Consider the following 27,036-nt stretch of genomic DNA (forward strand, 5'->3'; position numbering starts at 1 on the left):
ATCCGCCCCTGACTGTGTGTCCCTGTGGGCTTGACCGTGTGGTCGTGCGTGCGTTTGGAGTTTCATGAATGACACTGTGCGTGTCTTCCACACGGTGTCGAAGGGATTCTGAATGCTGAGCACCAGCGGAAGGTTCCGGAGGACTGTCGCCTCAGCTCATTGAGACAAGTCCCTTCGTGTCACGGACCCTCCTTTATCTGTCTGACAGGAAGGTCGTCAGACGCCACCCGGCCCTCGGGTCCATCTCTCGTGAGACCCGGGGACGCGTCGGAGGGATTCCTCAGTTCTCTGTTATTCTGCTCTGGCCGTAATCTCATTAGTCGTCTTTACACCGTAGGTTCCCTCATTCTTCTGTTTCGCCTCTTTGTGTCTTTCTCTCCTGTTGTCTCTAAAGGAGGGATGTCACGGAGGATGAAATGTACTCCTTATCTTTCACATTCCCCCCCCCCCCAACCATGGTCTCCCACTTAGTTTAAATTAGGTTCCAGCTGCCTGCCTCCTTCCTATCCTCCCTCGCCTGGTGCCGTCCCGCCCTCCAAATGGAGGAGGATGAGAAGGAGACGATGCCAGGATGGTAGCTATGTTGATAGCTACATTTCACCACCCTTTGCGAAGAAAACTCCCCAACACACACGTGAACACACACGTGAACACACACGTGAACACACACCATCTTTCCGCTTCTTACGCTATGGTTCCTCTCACTTCCTTAAACACACCATATTGCTCCCCCCCCACCCCCACCCCTCCAACCACACACACACACACACATCTTGCCCTAACAACATTTCTGCCAACACCACCACCTATCTCCAGGTCAAGGACCCTTCAGATCCTGGCATTGTTTTACCCCTCTCCCCCCCCCCTCTTCCCTTCCCACCTCTGTCTTTTCTTCTTCTCTTCATAGAGTCTGCCTTCTTGGTATGTGCTAGTCACGATTAAACAGATTCTGGGGCCTTTGGTCCAAACGCTTTCTCTCTCTTTCGCACTCCCTCTCTCTCTCCTGTAATCTCGCCACGCTGGTGACTGGTATTGTCTTCTGGCTCAGCTTTCAAACGGAGCACCTTGCTCTTCAGTGTTGTCACTGTCCGACTGCTGGTGTCAAGCTGTGGGACTCCAGGCTGTCAGACTCAACCGCCCCCCCCCCCCCCCCCCACACACACACACACACATTTTCTGTTCCCTCCTCCTCCTCCTATCTCTATTAGGCAGCACTGTTATCCTCAAGCCATATCTACAACCCACAGACATTTGCCCATGTTCCGTGTTTGCATAAGAATGGCTGCACGTTTGAGTGGTTTTTATGGCAATGAATCTGAGGCGGTGTGTGCACGCGCGCGTGTGTGTGTGTTCCTCTGTCTGTCTCTTTGTCTCTTAGGCAGTCTATGCAGTATCACTGTATGTGTGCGTGTCTCTGTGTGTCTAGTTATGTCTTTGTCTGGATGTGTGTGTCCATGCTTGGGTTGGGTCAGTCCCATAGCGTCCACTCCTCTCCATAGCCCGTAGCCACAAGAGCAGTCTCCTTGAGTTTCCAGTGAAGGACGAGGCCTCTCCAGTTAAACACGCTCACCCTTGTTAACCAGTGCCGAGGTGCCCTTGTGGGAGGGGACAGTTGATGGGGTGGCCGTCACGAAAACCAATCAAGTCCCCTCTGTATTGAAGATGTGTCAGTTGAGTGAATCTCTCAAGGATGGGTAGATAGGGTGCCACTCAAGTTAGGATTGGAATGTTTGTGTGTGGGTTCAGTGTGACACAGAAGCAAACGGGCCAAAAAGACGATGGGATGTCGGGTACAGTACTCAGAAGAATGACAAAGAATGTCGGTGTGTGACTGTGTGTGTACAGTATGTGTGTACAGCGTGTGGATGTTTGTGTGTGTGCTCAGAGGCAGTCAGGATACCAAACAGTCAAGTGTTTCTTTGTCTTGAAGTTGGATGTGGGGTGTGTTTGTTTTGAAAGGGACAGGAAGCTGAGATGCCCAAGAGATTAATTTTCCTTGAGCATACATACATTCACACACACACAACCGCACACACTTTCATACACAGAAATGTGGCTGGTTTTCGCATTTAGTTAGTCTTAGCAAGTGTGTGGTCATTTTGTTCTCCCTTATATTTGTTCAAATGAACTTTTACCCTCTCCTTCCCTCGCTCTGTCTCCCCCACATATCCCTCTCTCTGTCTTTTTCTGTCTCTCATACTGTGTGTGTCAACTTCCCACTGCGTTTGTTTGTTTGGTTTCCATCTTGCTCTCCTCAATAATCTGCTCCTCCCTCCCTCCCTCCCTCCCTCCCTCCCTCCCTCCCTCCCTCCCTCCCTCCCTCCCTCCCTCCCTCCCTCCCTCCCTCCCTCCCTCCCTCCCCCCTCCCCCCTCCCTCCCTCCCTCCCTCCCTCCCCCCTCCCTTCTCCAGGCTTGGGTTCTTACAGGTTGAGGCGCGTGTTGTTTTGTCTCACTCGGATTTCAAGCATTCCTGATAGCATCGCTTGACTCCGATGTGTCTTAGTAGATAATCATCTCCCTGGTTGACTAACTAGTGTCCTCGCACTGCCAACCCCTTCTGACAGGTTTTACCATCGCCCTACTGTACATAAAACTATTTCTCAGACCGAAGCCGTCTTTGAACCTTTTGATAGCTATCTTAAAAAAAAGAAATGTCATCGGGGAGATTTCTTCTCTGCTGGGGTAAAAGGGAATGAGGGAAATTAGATGAGAGACATGTTTTAATCATTAAGTCATTCCCCTGATTCTTCATCTATTATCTTACAATTCCTACTGATCACTAAAGCTATGAATAATAATTTAAAGTGGGCCTTAATGAACCCGATTGACACTGTGAGCGGTGGATTGGCTTTTTGTGAATACTTATTCAACCTTGCACAGTATCTTTCTGTGGAATACATTTCACAGCGTATTTACACTAGAACCCTAGTGCAAATGGAATGCCCTTTTATCACAGCCTGCTATCATAAAAACAGTTTGTTTTTCTCCAAGTTCTGATTTTTGTTCTTTTTCTCATGTCTGTCTCGTCTAGCTGTCAAGGTCTTCGTCTTAATACTCGTTATGCGTGCGTGTGTGAGCGTGTGTGTGTGAGCGTGTGTGTGTGTTCCTGGCCATGTGGGGTCACCGTCACCACATTGACTTTGAAGTCACGCCTCAATTTGATTCCTCTGTCCCCAGTGGGACCCCCCAATCCCCCTTTCCCATAATGCAATGCAATCAATAATAATACAACTGCTTTGGTTTCCTCGGTATTCCAATCTGTGCCTTCCTGACCTGACCCCACCCTAGGACCCCAGGCCTCCCCTGGCCTCCCCCCCACCCCTACCCCTCCCTACACCCAATAATCTTTCAATCCAGCCGCGACAATTACCTCCAGTGTCTGTCGCTGTGGTAACGTTCCATTTCTAACCATGTCCCCCACCCACCCCACTCAAACCCCCCTCACCATTCCCCATGGAAACAGACAGGGTGAGAATGAGAGAGAGAGAGAGACGGAGAGTGAAACAGAGAGGGAGAGGGGGGGAGGGTTTCTATGAAGGGCTCAAGGGCTCATTACCATATTGACTGTCCCCCCCTCACCCCCCCACCTCCCCTCCTCCTCCCACCTCCCCTCCTCCTCCCTCCTCTCCCCTCCTCTCCCCCTCCTCCCTCCTCTCCCTTCCTCCCCCCTCCTCCCCCCTCCTCCCCAACCCCTCCCACCTCCCCTCCTCCTCCCTCCTCTCCCCTCCTCTCCCCCTCCTCCCTCCTCTCCCTTCCTCCCCCCCTCCTCCCCCCTCCTCCCCCTCCTCCCTCACCCCTCACCACAGCGTGTGGGGGGGGGGACAGGTGTGCCATTATGGAGGAGATTAGCCAAGAATGCCAGGAGGTTAACACAATGCCCTTACGTGTGTGTGCGTGTGCGTGTGCATGTGCGTGCGCATACACATAACCAGAATGTCAGACGTGGGTATCCACTCTACCATCCGCCTCCTCATCTGTTTGGCCAGTCCGACCCACGACCCACGCTCCTCAGCTATCCATCCCCTCGTCTCCGCCTTATCTCCGCTCCTGTCTTCAAGTGTCAAAGCGGGAAGCCGGCGCTAGCATGAGGGTGTCGGTGAGCACAAACACCAAAAAGTGATTTTGGCCCCTTTGTGTGTGTTTGTGCGTACCAAGGCACGCCTTGCAGAGACACGGAGCCCAGGTGGAGAGGACGTCAGGTGACGCATGTGTGATCGATAGGGCTCGCTTTGATATTCTGAAAGTATTTGATCTGGTTTGGCTAGTTTAGTGTGTGTGTGTGTGAATACGTATACTATATGTGTAACCATATTTTTCCAGTGGTGATGTTGTGTGCATGTCCCCAGTCTACTAATCTGTGTGTGTGTGTGTGTGTGTGTAACCACAGTCATAGGTTCGGCCTAATTAAAGTCAGTGTGGTTCCTTTTCAATCTAGGCAGTAGGAAACCTTTGTGGCAGCCTCATTTCCTGCCAAGAAGTGTGTGTTGTGTGTGTGTGTGCGTGTTGTGTTGTGTGTGTGTGTGTGTTTACACGAGTGAGTGAGCATGAGAACAAATGCGTCTGTGTGTGTCTGTGTGTGTGTGTCCGTGTGTCTGTGTGTGTGTGTGTGTGTGTGTCTGTGTGTGTGTAGCCTGTTCATTCTCCACAGACACACATCATACACGTGTATCTCACATTTTAGTCGGACAGTTAAAGTGTGAAAGAGAAGGGTGCATTTGATTTGTTGGCCTGGAGCTGTGGGTGGGTCACTGAGCCAGAGGTAGGCTGGAAGCTCTGGGGTTGAGGGGAGAGGCGCGGAGGAATGCAGGAATAATTAACAGTGAATTATTCCCTCACTGTGGGATTAAAGGGATTATTCTAGATTTAGCAGGGATCACAAACTCTCTCTTTCTCTCTCTCTCTAAAACTCTCTTCTATCTTTTTGTATTAACATACTTCTCTCCTCATCTCCCTCTCTACTGCATGTCTCTGTAGCACCTCAAAAAGTGTGTGTGTGTGTGTGTGTGAGCAATGGATCATTTGAGTTTATACATTGCATATATATATAGGATCTGGTTAGCAACACTGCTCAATGCTCTGTCACACAATCCGTCCAAGCTCTGTTTGTCCCATATGTGAGTCCGTCTGTTTGACGTGTGACTCCTTACCCCCCACTTGTGAAAGTTCATCCAACCATTCTAAGTTAATCCACCATAATAGGCAAAAGGACAGAGAGCAGAAGGAAGGGGGGACTTGGAAGGTGTGTGTGTGTGAGGGAGTGTGTGTGTGTGTGAGGGAGTGTGTGTGTGTGTGAGGGAGTGTGTGTGTGTGTGAGGGAGTGTGTGTGTGTGTGAGGGAGTGTGTGTGTGTGTGAGGGAGTGTGTGTGTGTGTGAGGGAGTGTGTGTGTGTGTGTCTGAGTTGGCGTAGGGTGAAGGGTATGGATTTAGGGAGAGACAGACCGTTTTAAATCTGTGGCTTACTCTGTGTTTTGGGACAGGGGAGTGTTGATAACCCGGGCAGACGGTTCACATTGTTTTGGTGAAACCGTCTGCCCTAGTTGATTTACAGTCATGATAACCCTCCGCTATCATGAGCCTAAATCAGCCAAAATAAAACCGAGAGACAGATTTAAGCCTTCAGAGGCCAGTGAGATCAGTCCCAAACACGTCTCGGAGAAGGAAGGATTCTTGGAGAGGGGTCAAGAGGGGAGAGAGAGGGATTAGAAGACCGTCAAGGTTAATGTCTGACTTGCTGAGCTCAAGTCAGTGTTGAGGATGAAGAATGTGAGAGTTACTGAGGAGCAGGAGAGAGGTCTGGCAGGGTTAGAGATAGCGGGTTAGGGAGAATGGTTCTTGGCCGATGCACACACAATGTGGTCTCTCCTGACTGGAGTATCTTTTATCCTCGTGCCCTCGTTTTCTCTCTGTCTTGCTCTCTCTTTCTGTTTCTATCCTTTTGGGACTGTCAACACTGCAAATACCTGTTTTTCAGGGAGGTGGAAGGACTCAAAGGGGGAGAGAGAGAAGAAGAGAGAGAGAGAGCCTTAAGCAAAGAGTAATGGCAAATGGGGGAGATGGTGAGATAGGGAGAAAACAAGGGTGAACAGGAGGGAGGGTGACCGTATGAGAGGAGAACAGAGGAAAAGAGGGGAGGGGGAGCGTGGAGTGGAGGAGGGAGGGGTGGGAGGGAGGGAGGGGGGGGGGAAGGGAGGTGGCAGGTGCAAGGGCTTGATTTTAAAATGGAACCCATGCTAGCAGAGTGACTTCACCAGCGAGCCCTAGCCACTGACCCGTTCTCTGCCTCCACCGCCCCTCTCTCCCCCCTCCCCCCAACCCCCCATTTCTACTTTATCTCGCTCCACCTCTTCCTCCTCTTCCTCCCTCCATTTTCCAAAGTGCCTTCTCCCTCTCCCCGAATCCACTGTGGCCTCGCTTGGCTTCCGCCGCAATTTATTTAACCCTTGTTATCCAGGGGCACTACACACACGCACACCCACAAAAAGACACACGCGCGCGCGCGCGCGCCCTCAACAATCGCTTCCTCTTCTCCCCAGACCCCTCTCAGTCACTCTATCTCTGGTCCCCCAGTGTTTACCCCCTCCTCTCTGCCCCTCTATCTCTGCCTCTCACACACAAGGCTTTACCGGACTGCTGAACACGACCTGGTTAAGAAAAGAAGGGATAAGAGTAGAGGGAGGGAGGGAGGGAGGGAGGGAAGGGGGGAGGGAGGGAAGGGGGAGGGAGGGAGGGAGGGAGGGAGCGAGCGAGCGAGGGAGGGAGGGAGGGAGGGAGGGAGGGAGGGAGCGAGGGAGGGAGGGAGGGAGGGAGGGAGGGAGGGAGGGAGGGACGGAGGGAGGGAGGGAGGGAGGGAGGGAGGATGAATAAACGTGTTCTGCAGCGGTGCATTTATCTCATTACGCTCATAGTAGTTGGTCACACATCGCTCAACCCCCCCCCCCCCCCCCCCCAAGACGAGGCCCGGCCGAAGCCCCGATTCCCAACCCTCATTTTTTGCCGAGAACGCTTCGGTTTCACCTCGAGGATAGAAACGGCTTCCTGCGCCCGCCGTCCTGTACGTCCTAGTCTCTCTCAGAGCGGCTATGGGGATCGCATCCCATCCTTGTTAGTCTGGCTTCTTAAGAAGTGATTCTATAGGAAGGTAGAGGTGAGGGTGATAGGCGGAGGAAGTTCATCTTGACTCCACCTCACAGGCCTGAAGACGAGCCTGCTGACTGTCAGCGGGTAGTGTGTGAGTACACTGTCTCTCTCTCTCTCTCTCTCTCTCTCTCTCTCTCTCTCTCTCTCTCTCTCACACACACTCTCACACACACACACACACACACACACACTCTGTGTCTGATACCAGAGAGGTGTCTCATTAGCACTGAAGGGATTCTTGTCTGACTGTACAAGGATGAGTGGCAGTCACAGCCACTTTGCAGACAGAGAGAAGGAGACGGGGAGGAAGAGAGAGAGAGAGAGAGAGACAGAGAGAGAGAGAGACAGAGAGAAGGAGACGGGGAGGGAGACAGAGACAGAGAGAGAGAGAGAGAGAGAGAGACAGAGAGCGAGACAGAGAGAGAGAGAGAGAGAGAAGGAGACAGGAGGGTTAGAGAGAGAGAGAAATGGCAGAAGAGAAAAAATCTGAAAAAGGCAAAGAAACATATGAACGAGAGCCAGGAAACGATCTGTATTTTGAGGCTTCCTGGTATTTACCGTACTCTCTGTTTATCCTAGCCAGGCCGGTGTGTACGTGTGTGTGTGTGTGTGTGTGTGTGTGTGTGTGGATGGGGAGGGAGTCCATCTATCTGCCATTGTCAGGCTAATGAAGCAGTTCAGTGTGAGAAAGCAAAACTTGAAAATAGAGAGAAGGACAGGGAGAATGGAAACATTGAAAAATATGTAGCTGGGGGTCCCTTGCAAGGGTAACTTTTGAGGCACGGAGAGGGAGCAGGTGTGTGTGTGTGCGTGTGTGTCTGTGTGTGTGTGTGTGTGTGTGTAATCGTACAATCCCTCCCCCTCCTCCCACCAAAAAGAAACAGTGATCTGTTTCTCATCTTTTACCAACACACACACAAACACACACACACATATATACGCACACTCTGGTTAAACACGCACGATGGCACACACAATGGACAGTACATACAGTAACCCTGGACCCATTCCATCTGAGATGAGGAAATTGCACCAAATTGAGACATTCGATAGTCTGTGTTTAGTAGCAGCAGTATGAAAACAGCAGGCAGGAGTGGGGGAGGAGAGGAGGAGAGGGAGTGGGGGAGGAGAGGGAGGAGAGGAGGAGAGGGAGGAGAGGAGGAGAGGGAGTGGGGGAGGAGAGGGAGGAGAGGAGGAGAGGGAGGAGAGGAGGAGAGGGAGGAGAGGAGGAGAGGAGGAGAGGGAGGAGAGGAGGAGAGGGAGTGGGGGAGGAGAGGAGGAGAGGGAGTGGGGGAGGAGAGGAGGAGAGGAGGAGAGGGAGGAGAGGAGGAGAGGGAGTGGGGGAGGAGAGGAGGAGAGGGAGTGGGGGAGGAAATAGACATCAGTCAACAGGGAGGGAGGCACAGGAGGAGAAATTAGACAAGAGAGCGAGATAGGGAGGGGGATATAGAGGGAGAGAGAGGGGAAGGGAGAGCGAGAGGGGGGGGCAGCACTCAGTTCTAACCCTTTTAGTGAGATTAGGTCCAGTCTTAATGTTCCTCATGTACAGCCACTATTCATCTTCTGACTCAGCGCTTCCCCTCTGCGTGCCTCTCCCCCTCTCCTCCCTCCCGGACTGTCAATTCTCCCCCAATGACACAGCAGAGGTGCCCCATCGGAGCTGCTGCCAACCAGACCAGTCCTACCAGACAGAGCCCACACAGAGACACGGAGGACAGTCCTCTCAGAATGCTCTCTCTCTCTCTCTCTCTCTCTCTCTCTCTCTCTCTCTCTCTCTCTCTCTCTCTCTCTCTCTCTCTCTCTCTCTCTCTCGCTCTCTCGCTCGCTCTCTTTCCTCTTCTCTCTATCTCTCTCTCCTCTTCTCTCTCCTCCTTCTCTCCCTGTCATTCACCCTTCCCTCTGTTTCTCTCTGTTTAATTCAGTTCATTTGGGTGCTCCCATTACGGGCACCAGGGAGGGACATTAGCGTTAGCGTGCGCAGGCTGATGGCCTCCACAGAACAATTCAAATGATTCTGGCCCCATTAAGGGAGGTCATTTACCAAGGTAAATAGAGGGAGGTGGGAGTGGGGGATTGAATAGAAGTGCAGTCTGTCTCTCTCTTTCTCTCTTTCTCCCCCCCCCTCCCCCCTCCTCCATTTTTTGCCCCTTTGCACCCTGCAGCGTTCACTCATTCATCCTCACCGTTGCCCCCGCGCTGCACTGTACCACCCATTGCTTCTCAGGCAACCAACCCCTCCCTTCACCCCCCCATCCCCTTCACCCCCCCCCCCTTCACCCCTCCCTTTCACCGCCTCCCTTCACCACCTCCCCTTCGTTTTTCAAATGAAACCTCTCTTGCACTCTCTCTCTGTGTTTTTCTCTCTCTGTCAATTTTTTCCCCTCCATCCAAATTCTATTTTTGCCCTGGGCTCCCTTTTCATGGGGAAAGAGAAATTGGTCAAATGGGGTGTGGGGTGAGGTGGGAAGGGGGGAAGGGGGGTGAACAGGGTTCGTTAATTGGAGTGCCTAGGGGGTGCAGGGTGGATGGGAGGTGGAAGCGAGGATGCGAGGCAGAGGAGAGATGGGCAGATTTGGGCCCCAAACATTAAATATTAACACATTTTCTCATCTCTGTCTCTTTAGTGACAACCTTTGATTAGTTTCGTCTGTTTCTCACACGTACCCGGCGCACACGCATGAAGCATGCGTCCCCACATCAAGGTTCAAGTTCAGTTCCCCTGGAAATGAAGACGGGACAACAGGAGACTGACTGGACGTAATTGGTCTTCTCTCCTTCGTTTTGTGTCCTTTGATGAACACCGTAATGAAATTCGGCTTGATATTTTTTCTCCATCCAATCCCAAATGTAATTTACTGTCAGAGCCTTCTCCGATTTTTCTTTGTTACTCTCCTTTCAAGCATGCTTAAAGACCGGCTTTGAAATCAAAGAGGGATACAACGTCTTTTGTAGCGGTAACTCTCTTTTTAATAGACCCGTCAATGTCCAGTGTGCTCTCGTCAGTTAAAGATATTAGTTTTATTAACGACACTACCCCTAGTCCATGTGAACGATTTGTTCAATTTGGCACTCGTAATTCTAACAGGAAAGAGCTTCAGTTAAATGCGATGGTCGTTCATCAGGGAAGATTATGTCAAGCTAACGTTTCATGAATCCAGCTTTTGCCGTCTCAATCATGTCTAAATCACTGCTAATAAGAGTACCATTTGTTCTTGTAGGGGAACCATATAGATTGTACCCCTTTCCAGGTACGTTTTTGGTTATAAATAATAATATAATACTTTTCTGAAAGGGGCTCCTAGCATCTGGACTGGTGAGGGTGAAACACTGCAAAACCCTTTAAACCCCTATTTGTCATTCATGCCTCCCCCTCCCCTCCCACCCCCGTCCCAAACTCTCCCCCCCCCCCCCCTCTACCAAAGTACAGCCAGACAGCCCTGCTGAACAGACCCTGACTCCTGACCCAGTCGTCAAGACAACCGTGGCGGCTAGGGGGAATGTCTTCTTGCCAGACAAAAGCCGCTGTGAGGGGCTGATCTTGTATCCCACTTCACACTGTTTGCCTTTGGCCCCTAAATGACTCTTGACCGGCGAGAGAGCACACACACACACACACAGGCGTACCAAACAAGCTGTGATTTATCTAGCACCAAACTCCTCTCCGTTCCACACCATTCACAATAGTAGAACCAGAAGTTTGTCTGTGTGTGTTTCTGTGTGTGTGTTTCCCGTGTTGGGAGGACTCTGCTTTGTGTGTGTGTTCTGCATGCGATGGTTCTGCAAGAGGGTGTGTGTGTGAATGCTAACGCTGTTAGCATAGTCACAGGCATTCGGAAAGGAGTTCTGATTTTCTTGGCAAGGGATCAGAGGGGTGAGGACGGATGCTAATTGCTAATTGCCTCCGTGTTTGATTCAGGTGGATGACGACGTCAAGCCAGATCAAATACTGGGGAACATCAAACATCCTCTAAATCCCCCCTCCCCCCCCTCCTATCTCCCCAGACAAACAGGAGCTGTGTGTGTCTCTGTGTGAGTGTGTGTGTTCCCAGAGAACATACCGTAAGCAGTAAATAAACTCAGTTGTTTAAATCAAGTCGGGATGCTTGTTCCTGTCTCACAAATACGACTCTGTTAAACCTGAACGACCCCTACCTCCAGCTGTGGCCCACATGGGTCCCCAGACAAGACAAGCAGACAAGTGGATGTGTGTGTGTGTTAATGTACTGTACGTGTGTCTGGGTCTTTGTGCTTGTGTGTGTGTGTGTGTGCTGATGGGTCCAGGTGTCGGTGCTGGTTGGAAGATCTGGCATGCTGCCAGGGGACATGGTCCCAGACAGACCCCCCGCCCCCCGTCACCCATAGCTACCGTGTTGAGGACAACCATGTCCTTGCTATCCGTGCGTTTTCAGGAAGCACGCGCGCATGCACGCACACACACACACGCACGCTTACACAGAAATACACACGTGAAAATCAAACACAGACACACTGTACCCTGCCCCCTCGTCCGACACACACCCAGCCACAACCCAGTTGGAAACAACCTGTGCCCGGTGCACCCAGCCAGCCAGCCAGCCAGCCACCCACCCAGCCAGCCAGCCACCCAGCCAGCCACCCAGCCAGCCACCCAGCCAGCCACCCAGCCAGCCAGCCAGCCAGCCAGCCAGCCAGCCAGTAACACGAGCAGTCCCCACATACAGTCTTCTCATGGTGGATCCTGAATGGATGGCTTGCGAGATACCATCTCCTCTGACAATAGAGCATTTGTACCCAATGTAAGTTATGACTCCAGAGGGCTTGGATGCGTTTGAAAAACAGTCGGAAGCTAGGGGCAACTGAAAGGGCTCTAACGCTCAGGTTACTCTGACGGGACTGGGAGAGTGTTTTCAGTGTGGAGCAGGTGTCAGGTGTCACGAGCGGGACGCTTGGCGTACGACGGCTCCAGCGCTCTGAGGACATCAAGGAGTCATCACCGTCTGTGGACGTCCTTTAGAAGCAGTCATGTCGCCTCGACGTCGACGCATGGCGGGCTGGCGGTTCACGCCGAGACTGAAGCGTCTTGTGGGAGAGACATAGACGCCGTCCCAGATTCCGCTTCGTCACCGGGCTCTTGGGTCTCTGTGGAGTTGTGTTCCTGTCGTTTGGAGGTGGGGGTGAGGATGTGAATGTCTGAGAGGTTTCCCCTGCGGGTTGCTGTGTGTACTGGAGACAGGTCACTGGACCAAAGGTGCGTAGCCACCTACCTGTCTCATCTCCTTAGCCATCTCTCTCTCTCTCTCTCTCTCTCTCTCTCTCTCTCTCCCTCTCCCTCTGTGGTCATACTTTCTTTCATCCTCTTTCCGGGTAAATGTCAGATCGACGTGGTCATTAGCATCTGATACATATCAATGTGCAATTCCCACTCCCCCCAAAGGTCAGCACCTAGCATGGCACCGCTACAGTCGCTATCCGCAAGCTACTGTGTTTCCAGTATGCGGAGTCCTTCATCAGTCCGCCAGCCCCTGATCTGTCTGTCATCCGGCTCCTCCTCTTACTTTCACCGTTAGTGGGTCACAAGAAAAGCTCATTTTCTGTTACTCTGATAGCGTGGTTATTGAATGGTAAAAAAGCATTCATTGATTCATTTTTTCTCTCTCCATTTTTTCTCTCGATCTCTCTTTTTTTTGTATTTTTCAACGTGTTGGGGGCTCCCTTTGTCACTAAGCGTTTGTGTGTGTGTGTGTGTGTGTGTGTGTGTGAGAACAGCAGCTGTTGTTCCTGTCCTGCACCTGTTCCTATCTCATCAGGGCTGTGTTGACGGACGCCAAGGCTTACATGGACCCACCCTGACATTGGCAGCCTGGCCCACACACACACACACACACTGACACACGCACACACACACTGACACACACTGACACACACAGTCTCTCTTTCTCTCTTTGTCTCTCTCACACGTAAACACAGATGGAACACACTGTCAAACCATGGACAGGTTTATAAGTCATACACGCATGCACTGCAGCACACTCAGTTATTCATAATATGACCAGTGAGCAGGGATGTGAGCCATCTGCTTCGACGTTGTATTTGTCCCAGCTAGCTCGACGTCATTATCTCAGTCCACCTCTCTTCGACAGCACAACTGTTTCCAGGGCTTGTGTGTGCGAAAAGGTGTGCAAACATGTATGCGCGCGTGTGTTTGTGGATGGTATATACACTCGTGTCCGCTCGTGCTTTTCCAACGCCTTCGGTCTCTTGAGAGGAACAGCGTGCCTGTCTGTCTGGGAGTTGTTTGAATGTACAGTTAACATCAAAGCACGAGCTGGGGATCACACAGCACCCCCGCCCCCATGTGACCCCATGGGGGAGGTCCGTGGTCACCAACACACACACACACACACACACACACACACACACACACACATACACACACACACACACACACACATACACACACACACACACACATACACACACACACACACATACACATACACATACACACACACACACATACACACACACACACACACACACACACACATACACACACATACACACACACACACACACACACACACACACACATACACACACACACATACACACACATACACACACACACACACACACACATACACACACACACACACATACACACACATACACACACACACACATACACACACACACACATACACACACACACACACACACACACACACACACACACATCACTGGGGTAGAAGTAATGCAGGCATGTCTTTAAAGTCCGGTTCTCTCAGTCGTCCAGTGGACACGTGTGTTTGTTGTGTGTGTGTGTGTGTGTGTGTGTGTGTGTGTGTGTTTGTCGGCGTCGCTGAGATTGTATCCTTAACTGAGACCATGTTTGTTATGCAAACAGAATGCTGAGAAGAAAAAACAGTGGGTAATCTTGTTAGCCCAAGGACACACACACACAAGAAAACACAACCTGACCTTCCGTAGGCCAACCCACACCACAGTATTACATGGTCCTCGGACACTGCATCCACTCAGACACAGCTTTCAAACACACACACACACACGCCGCTCGTACAGTACAACAGGACACTGTTGAGAGAGAGAGAGAGAGAGAGAGAGAGAGAGAGAGAGAGAGAGAGAGAGAGAGAGACAGAGAGACAGAGAGACAGAGAGACAGAGAGACAGAGAGACAGAGAGACAGAGAGACAGAGAGAGAGAGAGATCCTCACTGGCCCCAGGCCTCACTGGCCCCAGACTTGTCGACGGCCTCGCTGCTTTTGTGGAAACTTCCCTCTAGTAACCCCCCAGTGTGGCTTGTGGTGCTCATCAATACTGCATGCACTGTACGTGTGTGTGCTCCGTTTGAGTGTCAGTCATGTGTCAGTGGGCCCCGGTTAGACAGTCTACTTTCCATTTGTCCCTCCCCCCTGCCCCCCCCAGCCCCCCTGCCCCCCCACCCCCCCCCCAGCCCCCCTGCCCCCCCACCTCCACCCTGCCCCCCCCTCCCGCCCCCACACACCGCCCTCCTCCCCCCTCACACTCTCTCCCTTTCTTTTTTTTAATCCGATTATCTGCCCCACGTCAGTTAACGAGACCCCCCCTGCAGCGCCCCCACCCTGCGCACACACGCACAACCCCCCCCCACACACACACACGCACACACCCGCACACACACACCACACAAACACACACGCACACCCCACACGAAGACACACACACACACCCCACACAAACACACACACACACTCACCGGCCACCCTCTGACACAGGCAGACACACAGACAGAGAGACCCCCTTCTCTCTTTCTCTCTCTCACTCACACACACACACCCTGCTGTGGAATCCGATTGGACGGAGGGCTGCCTCATTACGCTGTAATTGCCCCTCTCTGTCCGCCCAGCTGCCCCATGAGTAAAACACAAGGGTTAAACTCCATTGATCAGAGTGGCCCGACCATATTTGGGCTGACAGGAAGAGAGTCCGGAACAGAGGGGAAAGAAACACCGGAGAATGAGGGAGAAAGAGAGCCAAATGAGGGCGAGAGAGAGCCACGTGAGGGAGAGAAAGGACAGAAGGAGTGGGGATGGAGGGCGGAAGGGGGGGGGGGAGGTGTTGGCATGGCTAGGCAGATTAGCAGGATAGCTGGTTTTTAACGGTCAGCTTGTCCTACAAGCTTGTACACGCCAACAGGCCGCGTGCACGCCGTCACACGCTCCGCCGGCGTCGTGCCGACACTCCCTAGGCCGTGTCCTCTTCCCAGGGGGATATCTTAAGCGTCGTACGAGTCTCGTTTTCCTTCGCCCGCCTGCTGTCTGCCTGTTTCTGTCCGCCTGCTTGTTTGCGTGGGCTGATTGTGTCAGCCGTCACCTTGTTTGAGATCGTCTGCCTCCCGAAACGATCTGACTCGTGGCGTGAGACCAAACTTGAAACTGTGAGGCTCCACTTGTGAGCCACTCATGGAACAATACAGCACTCCATCTTGTTGCGCCACGACAGACTGCAGAGAGAGATAGAGAGGGAGGGAGAAGGAGAAAGAGATGAGAGGTGAGAAGGAGAGTAAAGGGGAAAGGAGTGACAGAAAGGGAAGATAGAAGGAGAGAAGGAAAGGGAGAATCTGAGAGGCAGAGATATGGGGAGGGGGCGAGAGAGTGGGAGATTGGGGGAAATGAAACAGGCCTGTGACTTGAGAGGAGAAAGAGAGAGATCGCTTCTGAGAATGTCAACACCTGATTGACCTTTGACCCTGGTTTTTGGTGAGGGGTTCAGCTCAAGCCACAGCTTTTGACCTTGGAGGAATGTCTCAAACACACACTGGATGTACCCTGCCTCTCATACTCGTACTGTTCCCGGTACTGCGCGCACACACACACGCACACACGTTTTAGATGTCTATTTGAGTCTTTTTCCCTTCCTCCCTCTGTCTCCCTCCCTCCCCTCTCTCTCTCCCTTCCTCTACATCTCACAGTGAGGTGATAACAGGCCTCTGGTCCTTTAAACCCACTCAGCTTCATACACCAAACAAACAGTATGTCATCTACTGTTTTCATCCGAGATCACACCTGAGCGCTCTGTGATACATCCATCACGCCCCAGAGACCGACATTAACTCCGAAGCACCTACCTTGACCCCCACCTTGACCCCCACCCCCCTCTCCTAAGGATGCCTGTACAACTAATGAAGTCCAAGCATGCTGTAGTATCAGAAGATGTTGTTGTGGCTGCCTCGACTGCTGGGTCTGAGAGGCTAGGATCACTCTCAGTCACTTACTATCTAGGCCACAGTGAGAAGACAGAGAGAGACACAGAGAGGGAGAGGGAGAGGGAGGGGGAGAGAGAGAGAGAGAGACAGAAAGAGAGAGACAGACAGGAAGAGAGAGACAGACAGGAAGAGAGAGACAGAAAGAGACAGACAGGAAGAGAGAGAGACAGGAAGAGATAAGCCAATCAAGGAGAATCGTCCCCACCAGAGCCCCCCCCCCGTGCCCCGTGTCCCCTCCTCCAGCCACGGCTCCCAGAGACGCAGCATGCATCCCAATGGCCCCCGGTGAATCGTCCCCCTGAGGGCCCCGCTCGGCTCCGCCCAGCCAGGAACCCAGGGCTCCAGCCAGCCTCTTCATGTGTCACTCTCCATTCGACCTCCGCAGTTCCACACGGGCGGCAGCTTAGAGGCTCGTGTGCGGACAGCGCATTCTGAGGAGTCCCTGAGGGGATGGGGAGTTACGGGGTTGCAAGTGCAAGCTCGCCTTGGGTTGTTTGTTTCTATCGACTTGTTTATGTTTTAGGCCTGGGCTTTAAGCGTCTTTCTGTGTGTGTGTGTGTGGTCCTGTGAGAAGATGGGATTCTGGCACAGGCCCAGTTTGGTTTGGTGTGTTTGTGTGTGTGTAAAATCAGTGTTATCTACCCGAGGCATCACAGGAAGAGGTGTGTGCTGGTACCGATAATGACCGGTCTGGACACAACACAGATCCCGGTGTGTGTTTTGTAAACATTACAAACACACACACACACACTTACACACGCACACACACACACACACACACTACTCTCCTCTTCAATTCATGGGGAGGTAGAAAAGAGAAACAATCTTAATTTGCGCCCCAGTGGAAATAACACTTCTCATACCCAATTCCTTCCTCCTTTTACCGCCTCACTTCCTTCCCTCGCTCCCCCCCCCCCCCTGGCTCTGCGTGCCATACAGTGATTCATCTCCTGGCGTGTGTGTGTTAAGTCCCTGGAGTTTTATACACACTCCAACGACCCCTTCTCTTAACTCTTGTGGCTGTGTCATTCTTGATATCTCGTCCCCTGATATCAATATTCACAACAAAAGTGATGCTGTTTTTTTTCTCCTTCGCATTACAGTATAGCCACATAGCGAGTGTTCTACTGTGGATGATGGCTCTGGCTAACGGCTGTTGTTCCTCTCTCTCTGCAGTGTGCTGGGCCTCTGTGATGGTAAAGGTGACTCCCAAGGTAGAGGTTATGAAAGGAGAGACTGTCAGCTTGCCATGCACCTTCTCTGGCACCTCTTCAGCCAACACCATCGTCGAGTGGTTCATGGTGAGCGATCTCCCCTCCTCTCCTCTCCATCCCTCTTCTTTCCCCTCCACTTTTCTCCTTCTTTTAACTCTCCCAATCTCTCTCTCCCTCTCCAAATCTCTCTCTCTCTCCCTATCTCTCTCCCTATCTCTCTCTCTCTCTCCCTATCTCTCTCCCTATCTCTCTCTCTCCTTATCTCTCTCCCTATCTCTCTTTCTCCCTATCTCCCTATCTCTCTTTCTCCCAATCTCTCTCTCCCTATCTCTCTCTCTCTCAGGATGACAACAGTGGCAGCAGAAAGCGCCTGGCATACCGCACCCAGAGCGGTGATGGCACGAGCGACCAGGGCACTCCCCTGTCCGGCCGCGCCACAATGACCAGCGACTTCTCCCTGGTCATCTCCGGCACCCAGCCCCACGACCAGCAGGGCTACATCTGCCAGGTGACGGCCGGACCCTCGGGCGTGGGAGAAGCCACATCTGAACTGCTCGTCTTCTGTGAGTGAGCCGGGGGAAACGACCCCTACCCTGCCCCCTTCCTCCCCTGACCCCCCTCCTCCCCTGACCCCCCTCCTACCCTTACCCCCTCCTCCCCTGACCCCTTCCTCCCCTGACCCCCTCCTCCCCTGACCCCCTCCTACCCTGACCCCCCTCCTCCCCCTCCTCCCCTGACCCCCCTCCTCCCCTGACCCCCCTTCCTCCCCTGACCCCCCTCCTCCCCCTCCTCCCCTGACCCCCCTCCTCCCCTGACCCCCCTCCTCCCCTGACCCCCCTCCTACCCTTACCCCCTCCTCCCCTACCCCCTCCTCCCCTGACCCCCCTCCTCCCCCTCTTCCCCTGACCCCCCTCCTCCTCCCCTGACCCCCTCCTACCCTGACCCCCCTCCTCCCCCTCCTCCCCTGACCCCCCTCCTCCCCTGACCCCCTCCTCCCCTGACCCCCTCCTCCCCCTGACCCCCCTCCTCCCCTATCACCTGCCAATCTATCTCGGGTTTACAGTTTTCTAGCCTCAATGGAATGTCTCTTTCATTCCGTTTCTCAGTTCTTTCTTTCTCTCTCTCTCTGTGTCTCTCTCTCTCTCTCTCTCTCTCTCTCTCTCTCTCTCTCTTTCGCACACACACCCTCAAGCGCGTTTGTAATTATATTTCACAGTCATTTATTTCATAATAAATATTTTTATTGCGTCAATAATATGAAGGAGATTTTTTACATCTCCGCTTCAACAGATGCCTAAAAAAAACATCATCAAAGAAGTCTATTTCTTTTCATTTCATAGACTTTGCCATGGTTAAGTTCTCCCCAAAGGTCAATTAGAGTCTGCAGAAATCACACTTGACGCAATTGATTAATAGTTCAATTGCACCTGTCATGTCCAATAGATCTTACCTTAACAACCGTTCACTGATACCCTGATTGATTGCCATGGTGACGACCCTGGGCCAGGTTGCTATGCCCTTGTCTTCTCCACCCACGGAGACCGCCATCAACCATCCATCACACAGCCTGCCGCTGTCTCCAAACACCGTAAAGATAGGAGGGATGAACTCTGGATCATTGATGTTGTCTTGATAGTGGGAAATCTTGCGGGCAATCTGCAGAGTCGCGAAAGATGGTGAAAATCTCCCGACGGCCAATGAGTGACCATGAGTGAGCAGTCAATAACGCGCCTTCTCTAAGCGGTCCCAGTCGTAAGGACGGACTTTACACACGAACAGCAGTTGATTGTGAAGCTTCGGATTGTCAACAATACCCAGATGAAGTGCCGTGCTTTGACATGGAAGAGACAGCGGCTCCGGACAGCTCTGTCACTGTCCTGTCTGACGACCTCAGTTGCGGTTTGCCGGTTTGTTGGATGAGGGGGGAGGCAGGAGGACAGGAGAACAGGGGGGGGGGGCAGGAGGACAGGAGAACAGGGGGGGGGGGGGGGCAGGAGGACAGGAGAACAGGGGGGGGGGCAGGAGGACAGGAGAACAGGGGGGGGGGGCAGGAGGACAGGAGAACAGGGGGGGGGGCAGGAGGACAGGAGGACAGGGGGGAGGGCAGGAGGACAGGAGAACAGGGGGGGGGGGCAGGAGGACAGGAGAACAGGGGGGAGGGCAGGAGGACAGGAGAACAGGGGGGGGGCAGGAGGACAGGAGAACAGGGGGCAGGAGGACAGGAGAACAGGGGGGGGGGCAGGAGGACAGGAGAACAGGGGGGGGGGGCAGGAGGACAGGAGGACAGGGGGGGGGCAGGAGGACAGGAGGACAGGGGGGGGGGGCAGGAGGACAGGAGGACAGGGGGGGGGGCAGGAGGACAGGAGAACAGGGGGGGGCAGGAGGACAGGAGGACAGGGGGGGGCAGGAGGACAGGAGGACAGGGGGGGGCAGTGTGGCTTCCCCTGACAGAGGAAACAGACGGGAGAGAAAAAAGAAAGAGAGAGAGGAGGGTGGAAGAGGGGAGGGGTCTTCACAGTGAATTGATATTTCATACTTTTGGTTTGTTTACGCTTCTGGGTTGATATGACAGAGAGAGATTGTGACGGAGAGAAAGAGGGAAGTAGGGAATGGGGAGAGAGTTGTAAATGTTAGAAGGGGGGGGGGGGCACAACAGTGAAATGAGGCCTCCTAAGTTGCTTGAAGGAGAGAAGGAAGGAGAGAGGAAGGCCATGAAGAAGACTAATGGGAAACCAGGGTCAGATAGGTCAGAAAACCTGTTGTGGGAGTTGAGAGAGAGAGAGAGACAGAGAGAGAGAGAGAGAGACAGAGACAGAGAGAGAGACAGAGAGAGAGAGAGACAGAGAGAGAGACAGAGAGAGAGAGAGAGAGAGAGGAGACAGAGAGAGAGGAGACAGAGAGAGAGAGAGAGAGAGAGAGAGAGAGAGAGAGAGAGAGAGAGAGAGAGAGCCAGTGGTGAAGAGGGATCCAGCCAGTTATTAAATCTCCTCTGTTTATTTTTGTAAGCAGGCAACAGCTGTGGTCTGTGATACTGTGACCTTGCAGCAGAACGAGAGAGGGAGGGAGAGTGTGTGTGTGTGTGTCTGTGTGTGTGGGAATAAGAGCAGTGTTAGTGTCTGAGGTTTGACCCTTATCAGCACCATGAGCGAGGTCACAGAGGGAGAATATGAACATACATGTTTACCCTGGGCCTTATTGTGAGGAGGTGTGAATGTGTGGAGAACTGTTTCTTCTTTAGGTTGACAGTGTAGATCTAGGTGTTTGTAACAATAGGTAATGAGGCCTTAGTATGTCACTTACTCTAAGTCACACATTCATGTTACTACACATCTTATGAAGGCCTTATTATCTATTAACCAATGCTACGTTCAAGCTCTTTGGTCACAAAGTGTTATCTACTTTAGTTGCGTGTATGAATCAGTTATTTACCCGTAAACACAAAACGAGTGACGCTGGTGTTACTGAGAATCTGAAAGACTTCTTTCCTTGTTTCTCAGTCGCCCCCGAGAAGCCAGACATCGCGGCTTCCTCCAACCAAGCCATCTCCGTAGACAGTCCCACAAGCTCCGAGGTGAGTGCGGGCGAACGATGAACGCGTGCGATGTGCGCCCACGCGTGTGTCGTAGGGGATCAGCTGGTCAGCATGCGCCTCTCCTTGCCGTTTTGTCCCTTGTTGACACGATGCGCGCGTGTGTGAATCTGCGTGTCGTTCAGGTCAGCAAGTGCGTAACCATGAACGGCCACCCCCAGCCCAGAATCATCTGGTACAAGGATAACCAGCCTCTGCCGGAGGTCAAGGACAACAAAGAGAGTGAGTTTCCCCGACACTTGTTTACATTCACTCATTTGGCAGGCGCTTGTGTCCAGCTCAACACGCAAACGGTGTTTGTAAATGAATCAGATCGTCAAGGATGAATACTCATATCATCTCAATGATACTAACATACGGGACTTGGCCTGAGGTTGCTTTCGGCCACCCCACAAAATAATGGGGGGGAAAAAGACCAGAAATGAACGAAAAAAAAAAAAAAAAAAAAAACTCAAGTCATAATGAAATACTTTTAAGTACTCTGGTCTGCTTACATTTACATTTAGTAGACACCCCAGAACAACTTACAGTAAGTACAGGGACATTCCCCCTGAGACAAGTAGGGTAAAGTGCCTTGCCCAGCACAATGTCATTTGGCCCGGCGGGGAACCCATCCTGCAACCTTCTGATTACTAGCCCGACTCCCTCACCGTTCAGCCATTTGACTCCCTTGCCGCTTCTTCTTCCTCACCACCCCTCCCCCTTCCTGTAACCCCAAACAGAGACCTACATGGTGCCCTCCGTGTTGTCCGAGTCCTCTGGGCTGTTCACGGTCAGCAGCACTCTCTACATGCAGCCCTCCAAGACAGACAAGGACTCAGTGCTCAGCTGCAAGGTGGAGTACTCCATGCCCAACAAGGAGATCAAACACAAGGAGTCAGACACCATCAAACTCAACCTTAACTGTAAGTCGGCGCGTGTGTGTGTGAGCATGGATGCACACCTGATTCTGTACTGTCATCCTCTGAGTCATGGCAGCATTGCGGGTTTCCTCCGGGTACTCCGGTTTCCCCCACCATCATAAAGACATGAATGAATGTTGCTATCGAATGTTGGTCGGAGGGGCGCTGTGGGAGGAGTAGCCGCTGATTGGCAGCCAAGCTTCCGTGCCAGCACCGGTTTGACTGTGTCTTAATGAATGCTGGACTCTGTAAAGTGACTTTGAGTACCTTGAAAAGCGCCATATAAATAAAATGTATTATTATTGTTTTCATCCAAGGTTGTACCTGACCAATCACTGTCTCTCTTGTTTTGCCATCATCCAATCAGATCCCTCTGAGACGGTGACCTTTTCTGTGTTGAACCCTGGGCCTGTCAAAGAGGGCGATGAGGTGAAGATGTTGTGTGTGACTGATGGAAACCCGCAGCCGGAATTTGAATTCACCAAAGACGTAAGCACTGGTCAAGGGTGTGTGTGTGCGTGTCTCTCTTAGAAAACTGTCTGTGTAGAATTGTGGTACATGTGTGTACGTTTTTCTCTGTCTGCGAGAGCGTGTGTGCTCCAGTATGTTTGGGTCTTTGTCGGTCTGTGTGTGTGTGTGTGTGAGACAAGGTATTAAACCTCATCTTTGTTCGATAAGCTCTTTCGTGACATATCCCTCCTCTCTCTTTGGGCCGCAGGGTAAATCTATCAAGGGCAACGGCGGCGGAGCGCTAACCATCAAGTCGGTCGGTCGCGCCGACGCCGGCCAATACAACTGCACCGCCATCGACTTTGAGAACTTGGATGTGGAGCTGAAAGACGACGTGACCCTCTCGGTCCACTGTGAGTATCTGACCTCCGAAGGTCATATTTCGTCCAATAAGACTCTGTGGCTTCACGGGTTTCACCCAATCACTCCAATCTTGCTCCTTGTGCATCTAGTAAGTATGTTCTACGACTCTGGCTGGAGAGCCATAGGATCTGTACATTTGAGCTGTGGCTGTTTATCGTGCTAATGCTAGGGCAGCCAGTCTTGCATACAGTAGGGACGACTTAAGTTGTTTTGTGCTCTTGGTGTATGTCACTTTAAGTTCACAAATCACCAAGATAAATGGATTTGAAATGAACTAAATGGTTTTGGTGTAGTGAAAAGGGGTCTGTTGGCGTACTTATAATACAACCCCTCATGCTCCATGTGACTTCCATCCAGAGGGCTTTCTGTCATCCTATTTGACGGACAATTAGATTGTATCTCACACATTTAAGGGATATGGCTTACCCAAGGGATTGAAGTATACTCAATTTGCCACCCTCTCTTTCTCTCTCCCCTTCTCCATCTCTTGTTGCCTTCTTCCCCTCCCCTTTCTCAATCTTTCTCACCTCCCTTCCTCCCCCCTGCTCCTCCCATCTCTCTCTCACCCTCCCTCCCGCTTTACGCACCCCCCCCTCCCTCCCTCCCTCCCTCCCTCCCTCCCTCCCTCCCTCCCTCCCTCCCTCCCTCCCTCCCTCCCTCCCTCCCTCCCTCCCTCCCTCCCTCCCTCCCTCCCTCCCTCCCACCTTCCCCCCCTCCCCCCTCCCCCCCTCCCACCTTCCCCCCCTCCCCCCTCCCCCCCTCCCTCCATCCCCCCCTCCCCAGGGATCGACCCCCTGAGTTTGACCCCGCCAGGCCCTTTGTCAGCCATGCTGGGTGACATGGTGGAGCTCCAGTGTAAGACCAAGGGCTCCGACGCGCACACCGTCCAGTGGACCAAGGCATGTTCTCATCCCCAACCTTCGTCCCCGCCTCTCTCTCTGTCTCTGTCTCTTTCTCTCTCTCACTGTCTCTCTCTCTCTCTCTGTCTCTCTCTCTCTGTGCCGCCACTTTCTCTCTCTCACCACGGCCTCCACTCCCTCTCTCTTCCTCTGCCTCTCCTCGCCTCTGAACTGTCTTTACCTTGCCTTGTCTCTACCTACATCTTTCATTAAAACATTTTTGCTGTGTGTGTGTGTGTGTGCGGGGGGTGGGGGGGTACCCAGGACTCAAAGGTGGTGTTGTCCCAGTCTGGTGTGCTGTCTCTGAAGGCTGTGACGTTCGAGGATGCAGGACAGTATTTGTGCGTAGGTGCTGTCCCCTCAGTCCCCGGACTCTCAGCCAACGCTTCAGTCAAACTCACCGTGTCAGGTAGGACATGAACCAACACATGCGCACACACCCATACACACAGTGAAAGATGGAAGACATTCCTATTAGAGGTCATCTTCCTTGTGTGGGGAAGAAAACTGACTGTGCTCGGCCAAGCTAACTCTTGTCCCCCATTCTCTCCCTCGCTTCTATTCCCTCCCTCTCCTATTCTATCTCTCTCTCCTTCATTCTTCTCTCCTTTCTCCCCCTCTCTTCCTTCCTGCTACCCCCCCCCCATTCTCTTCTCTTCCTCCATCTCTTCTGGTCTCTCTTTCTCTCTCTCCTCTCCGGCAGGGGCGCCCGAGATCGACGCCCCCGTTGACGGCTCGGTGGAGAAGGTGGGAGACGAGGTGACCCTGTCCTGCTCCGCTCACGGCCACCCGGCCCCACAGGTCACCTGGAAGCCCTCAGGAAAGGAGGTGTGTGTGTGCGCACGTGTGTGTGTGTGTGTGCCATAACGGAGTACTTGCCAGACAACCATCCCTCTTACCAATCTCCCTCTCTTTCTTGAATCCCCCTCCCCCCCACCTCCTGGTTCCCCCTCCTCCAGTCGGTGAAGGTGGAGGGCAACAAGCTGGTGAGCACGCTCAGTGTGGTGGCCAGCGAGGAGGTCATGAAGACCGGCGTGACCTGCGAGGTCTCCAACCAGCACGGCTCCAGTGCCAAGACCTTCAACGTCGCCATCAAAGCAGGTCAGCACCACGTGGCCCCATCCTTATCTCGCCGTTCCCTCTCTCTGGAGCACGCTCTCTTCACCTCCCCCCCCCCCCTCTCTTCCCTCTCTCTCTCCTCCTCATGCCCACCCCTCCCTCTTTTCCTATCTTTACCCTCTGTCTCTTCCGGTCTGTCTCCCTAGACCTCTCTCTCGCCCACCCGCCCTCCATTGCTACACCAATACTGTAAACTGACACTGTCTCTCCTCTCTTCCAGCTGAAACAACCGACACGGAAAATGACGCAGATAGAGGTAGACCCTTGTCCGTCTTCTCCCTCCTCCTCTCCTCCTTCCTCCTCTCTGGACTCTGCGCTGTATAGACTCTGTGCTGTCAAATCTAGCCTCAAGTACTGTACATTGTATATTTGACCGATTGCTACCAAACCACTGTGGATAGTGTATATTGTTATTCCGTTTGTCATCTTTGTATGATGTCCGTCCTATATTTTGTGGATGCTTCGACTTTTCTCTGTCCCCTCTGGGGATAATAAAGGATTCTATTCTATTCTACTCTCCTCCTTTTTCCTTTTTCTGCACGTTTGGTGTAGTGTGTCTCGTCTCATGCTCCGAATGCCTTCTTCTCTTTAGCTTCTTCCCTCTGTCTGCACCGAGTCGCTGTAGCGTTGCGTAGCTTCAGTGTGCCTTGTGCTGTGGTAGCGGGTGTGTCGTGGTAGTGGTGCGCGTGTGTGTGTAGTGGGTTTCCATGGTGATGTGTGTGTTTGTGCTGCTTGTGCAATGGGACTGAGGACCTCTGTTTCTTTTTAAGTGCTGCTCTCTGGGAACCCTATGCTTAAGACAGGTCTGTACTAACACTACTGCAATATGAGTGTGTGTGTGTGTTCACTGTTTCGTGTGTGTTGGTGTGAAACAGACGGCGTACGCGGGGATGAAGTGTATTTCTGTGAGATTAAAATGGACTGCGTGATTGCCCCTGTGAGACGGATTGGGTGTGTGTGTGCGTGTGTGTGTGTGTGTGTGTGTGTGTGTGTGTGGCCCGTGCCAGGTGTGCGTTTATAGTATGTGTGCGAAGGTTCCTCCCTTGGGCCCCTCCACATCACAGTCATGGCTCTCTAAAATGACACTAACCCCACATTCCACCCCCACCCCATCCACCCCACCCATCTGTCCGCCCCCCCCCCCCTCTTACAACTATACCCATCTCTCCTTCCTTTCCCTCTACCCCCCCCCCCCTTTACTACATCCCCATCCTTCTCTTCCTACTCTTAACTTCATGTTCCTTCCCTGGACACATTCTCTCTCCCCTTCCCCCCCCCCCTCCCACAAAACAATGCCCCCTCCATCCACTGTCACCTCCTCCCTCCACCCCTGCAACCCTTACCTCCCATCCTACCCCACCACCCTATCTTACCCTCCCTCCCTCCCTCCCTCCCTCCTTCCGTCCGTCCATCCATCCATCCATCCCTCCATCCATCCATCCCCCCCTCCCTCCCTCCCTCCCTCCCTCCCCCCTCCCTCCCTCCCTCCCTCCCCCCACCCCCCTCCCTCCCCCCACCCCCCTCCCTCCCCCCACCCCCCTCCCTCCCTCCGTAGCGGACAAGCAGCAGGGGGGCTCCAGCGGTGTGATCGTGGCCGTGGTGGTGTGTGTGCTGCTACTCCTGCTGCTCGTGGCTCTCCTCTACTTCCTCAACAAGAAGGGCAAGCTGCCCTGCGGCAAAAAGGACAAGAAGGAAGTGTGAGTAGGGGAGGAGAGGGGAGGTTATTAATTGCAGTGAGGGTGCATCGATGATTGTGGTCTTACTCTTTCTTCCTCCTCCCTACTCTCTATCTCTCTCTCTCTGTCAATCTCCCTGTTTCTCAGGGCGGGTCGAGAGGTGAATAATGACATTGTGGTGGAGATGAAAGCAGAGAAGGCCAACGAAGAGGCTGGGCTCCTCAACAAGAGACCAGCCCCAGAGCAGGTCAGAGGTCACCCCAGGAGAACCCACAGAACCTGGGATCCATCATAGGAACCACACACAAGCTATCTGATCCATCATAGGAACCAAACACAAGCTATCTGATCCATCAAAACGATGCATAAGAACTGGCATCCTA

General features: G+C 52.8%; 1 protein-coding gene across 1 annotated transcript in view; it reads left to right on the forward strand.

Moving 5' to 3' along the window:
* The window catches only part of bcam (basal cell adhesion molecule (Lutheran blood group)), a 43,050-nt gene that overhangs the window by 13,884 nt on the left and 2,130 nt on the right, over positions 1-27,036 (forward strand). The window contains exons 2-14 of the mRNA XM_084669158.1: positions 17,558-17,682; positions 17,939-18,158; positions 21,093-21,166; positions 21,310-21,406; positions 21,907-22,089; positions 22,454-22,575; positions 22,805-22,949; positions 23,743-23,858; positions 24,123-24,267; positions 24,562-24,686; positions 24,818-24,959; positions 26,533-26,674; positions 26,801-26,900. Coding sequence (XP_084525284.1) covers positions 17,558-17,682; positions 17,939-18,158; positions 21,093-21,166; positions 21,310-21,406; positions 21,907-22,089; positions 22,454-22,575; positions 22,805-22,949; positions 23,743-23,858; positions 24,123-24,267; positions 24,562-24,686; positions 24,818-24,959; positions 26,533-26,674; positions 26,801-26,900 — 1,736 coding nt within the window. The remainder of the gene's footprint in view (positions 1-17,557; positions 17,683-17,938; positions 18,159-21,092; positions 21,167-21,309; positions 21,407-21,906; positions 22,090-22,453; positions 22,576-22,804; positions 22,950-23,742; positions 23,859-24,122; positions 24,268-24,561; positions 24,687-24,817; positions 24,960-26,532; positions 26,675-26,800; positions 26,901-27,036) is intronic.

Source organism: Hypomesus nipponensis, chromosome 2 (assembly GCF_054491055.1).
Source record: "Hypomesus nipponensis isolate SF chromosome 2, ASM5449105v1, whole genome shotgun sequence".
Lineage (NCBI taxonomy): Eukaryota > Metazoa > Chordata > Actinopteri > Osmeriformes > Osmeridae > Hypomesus > Hypomesus nipponensis.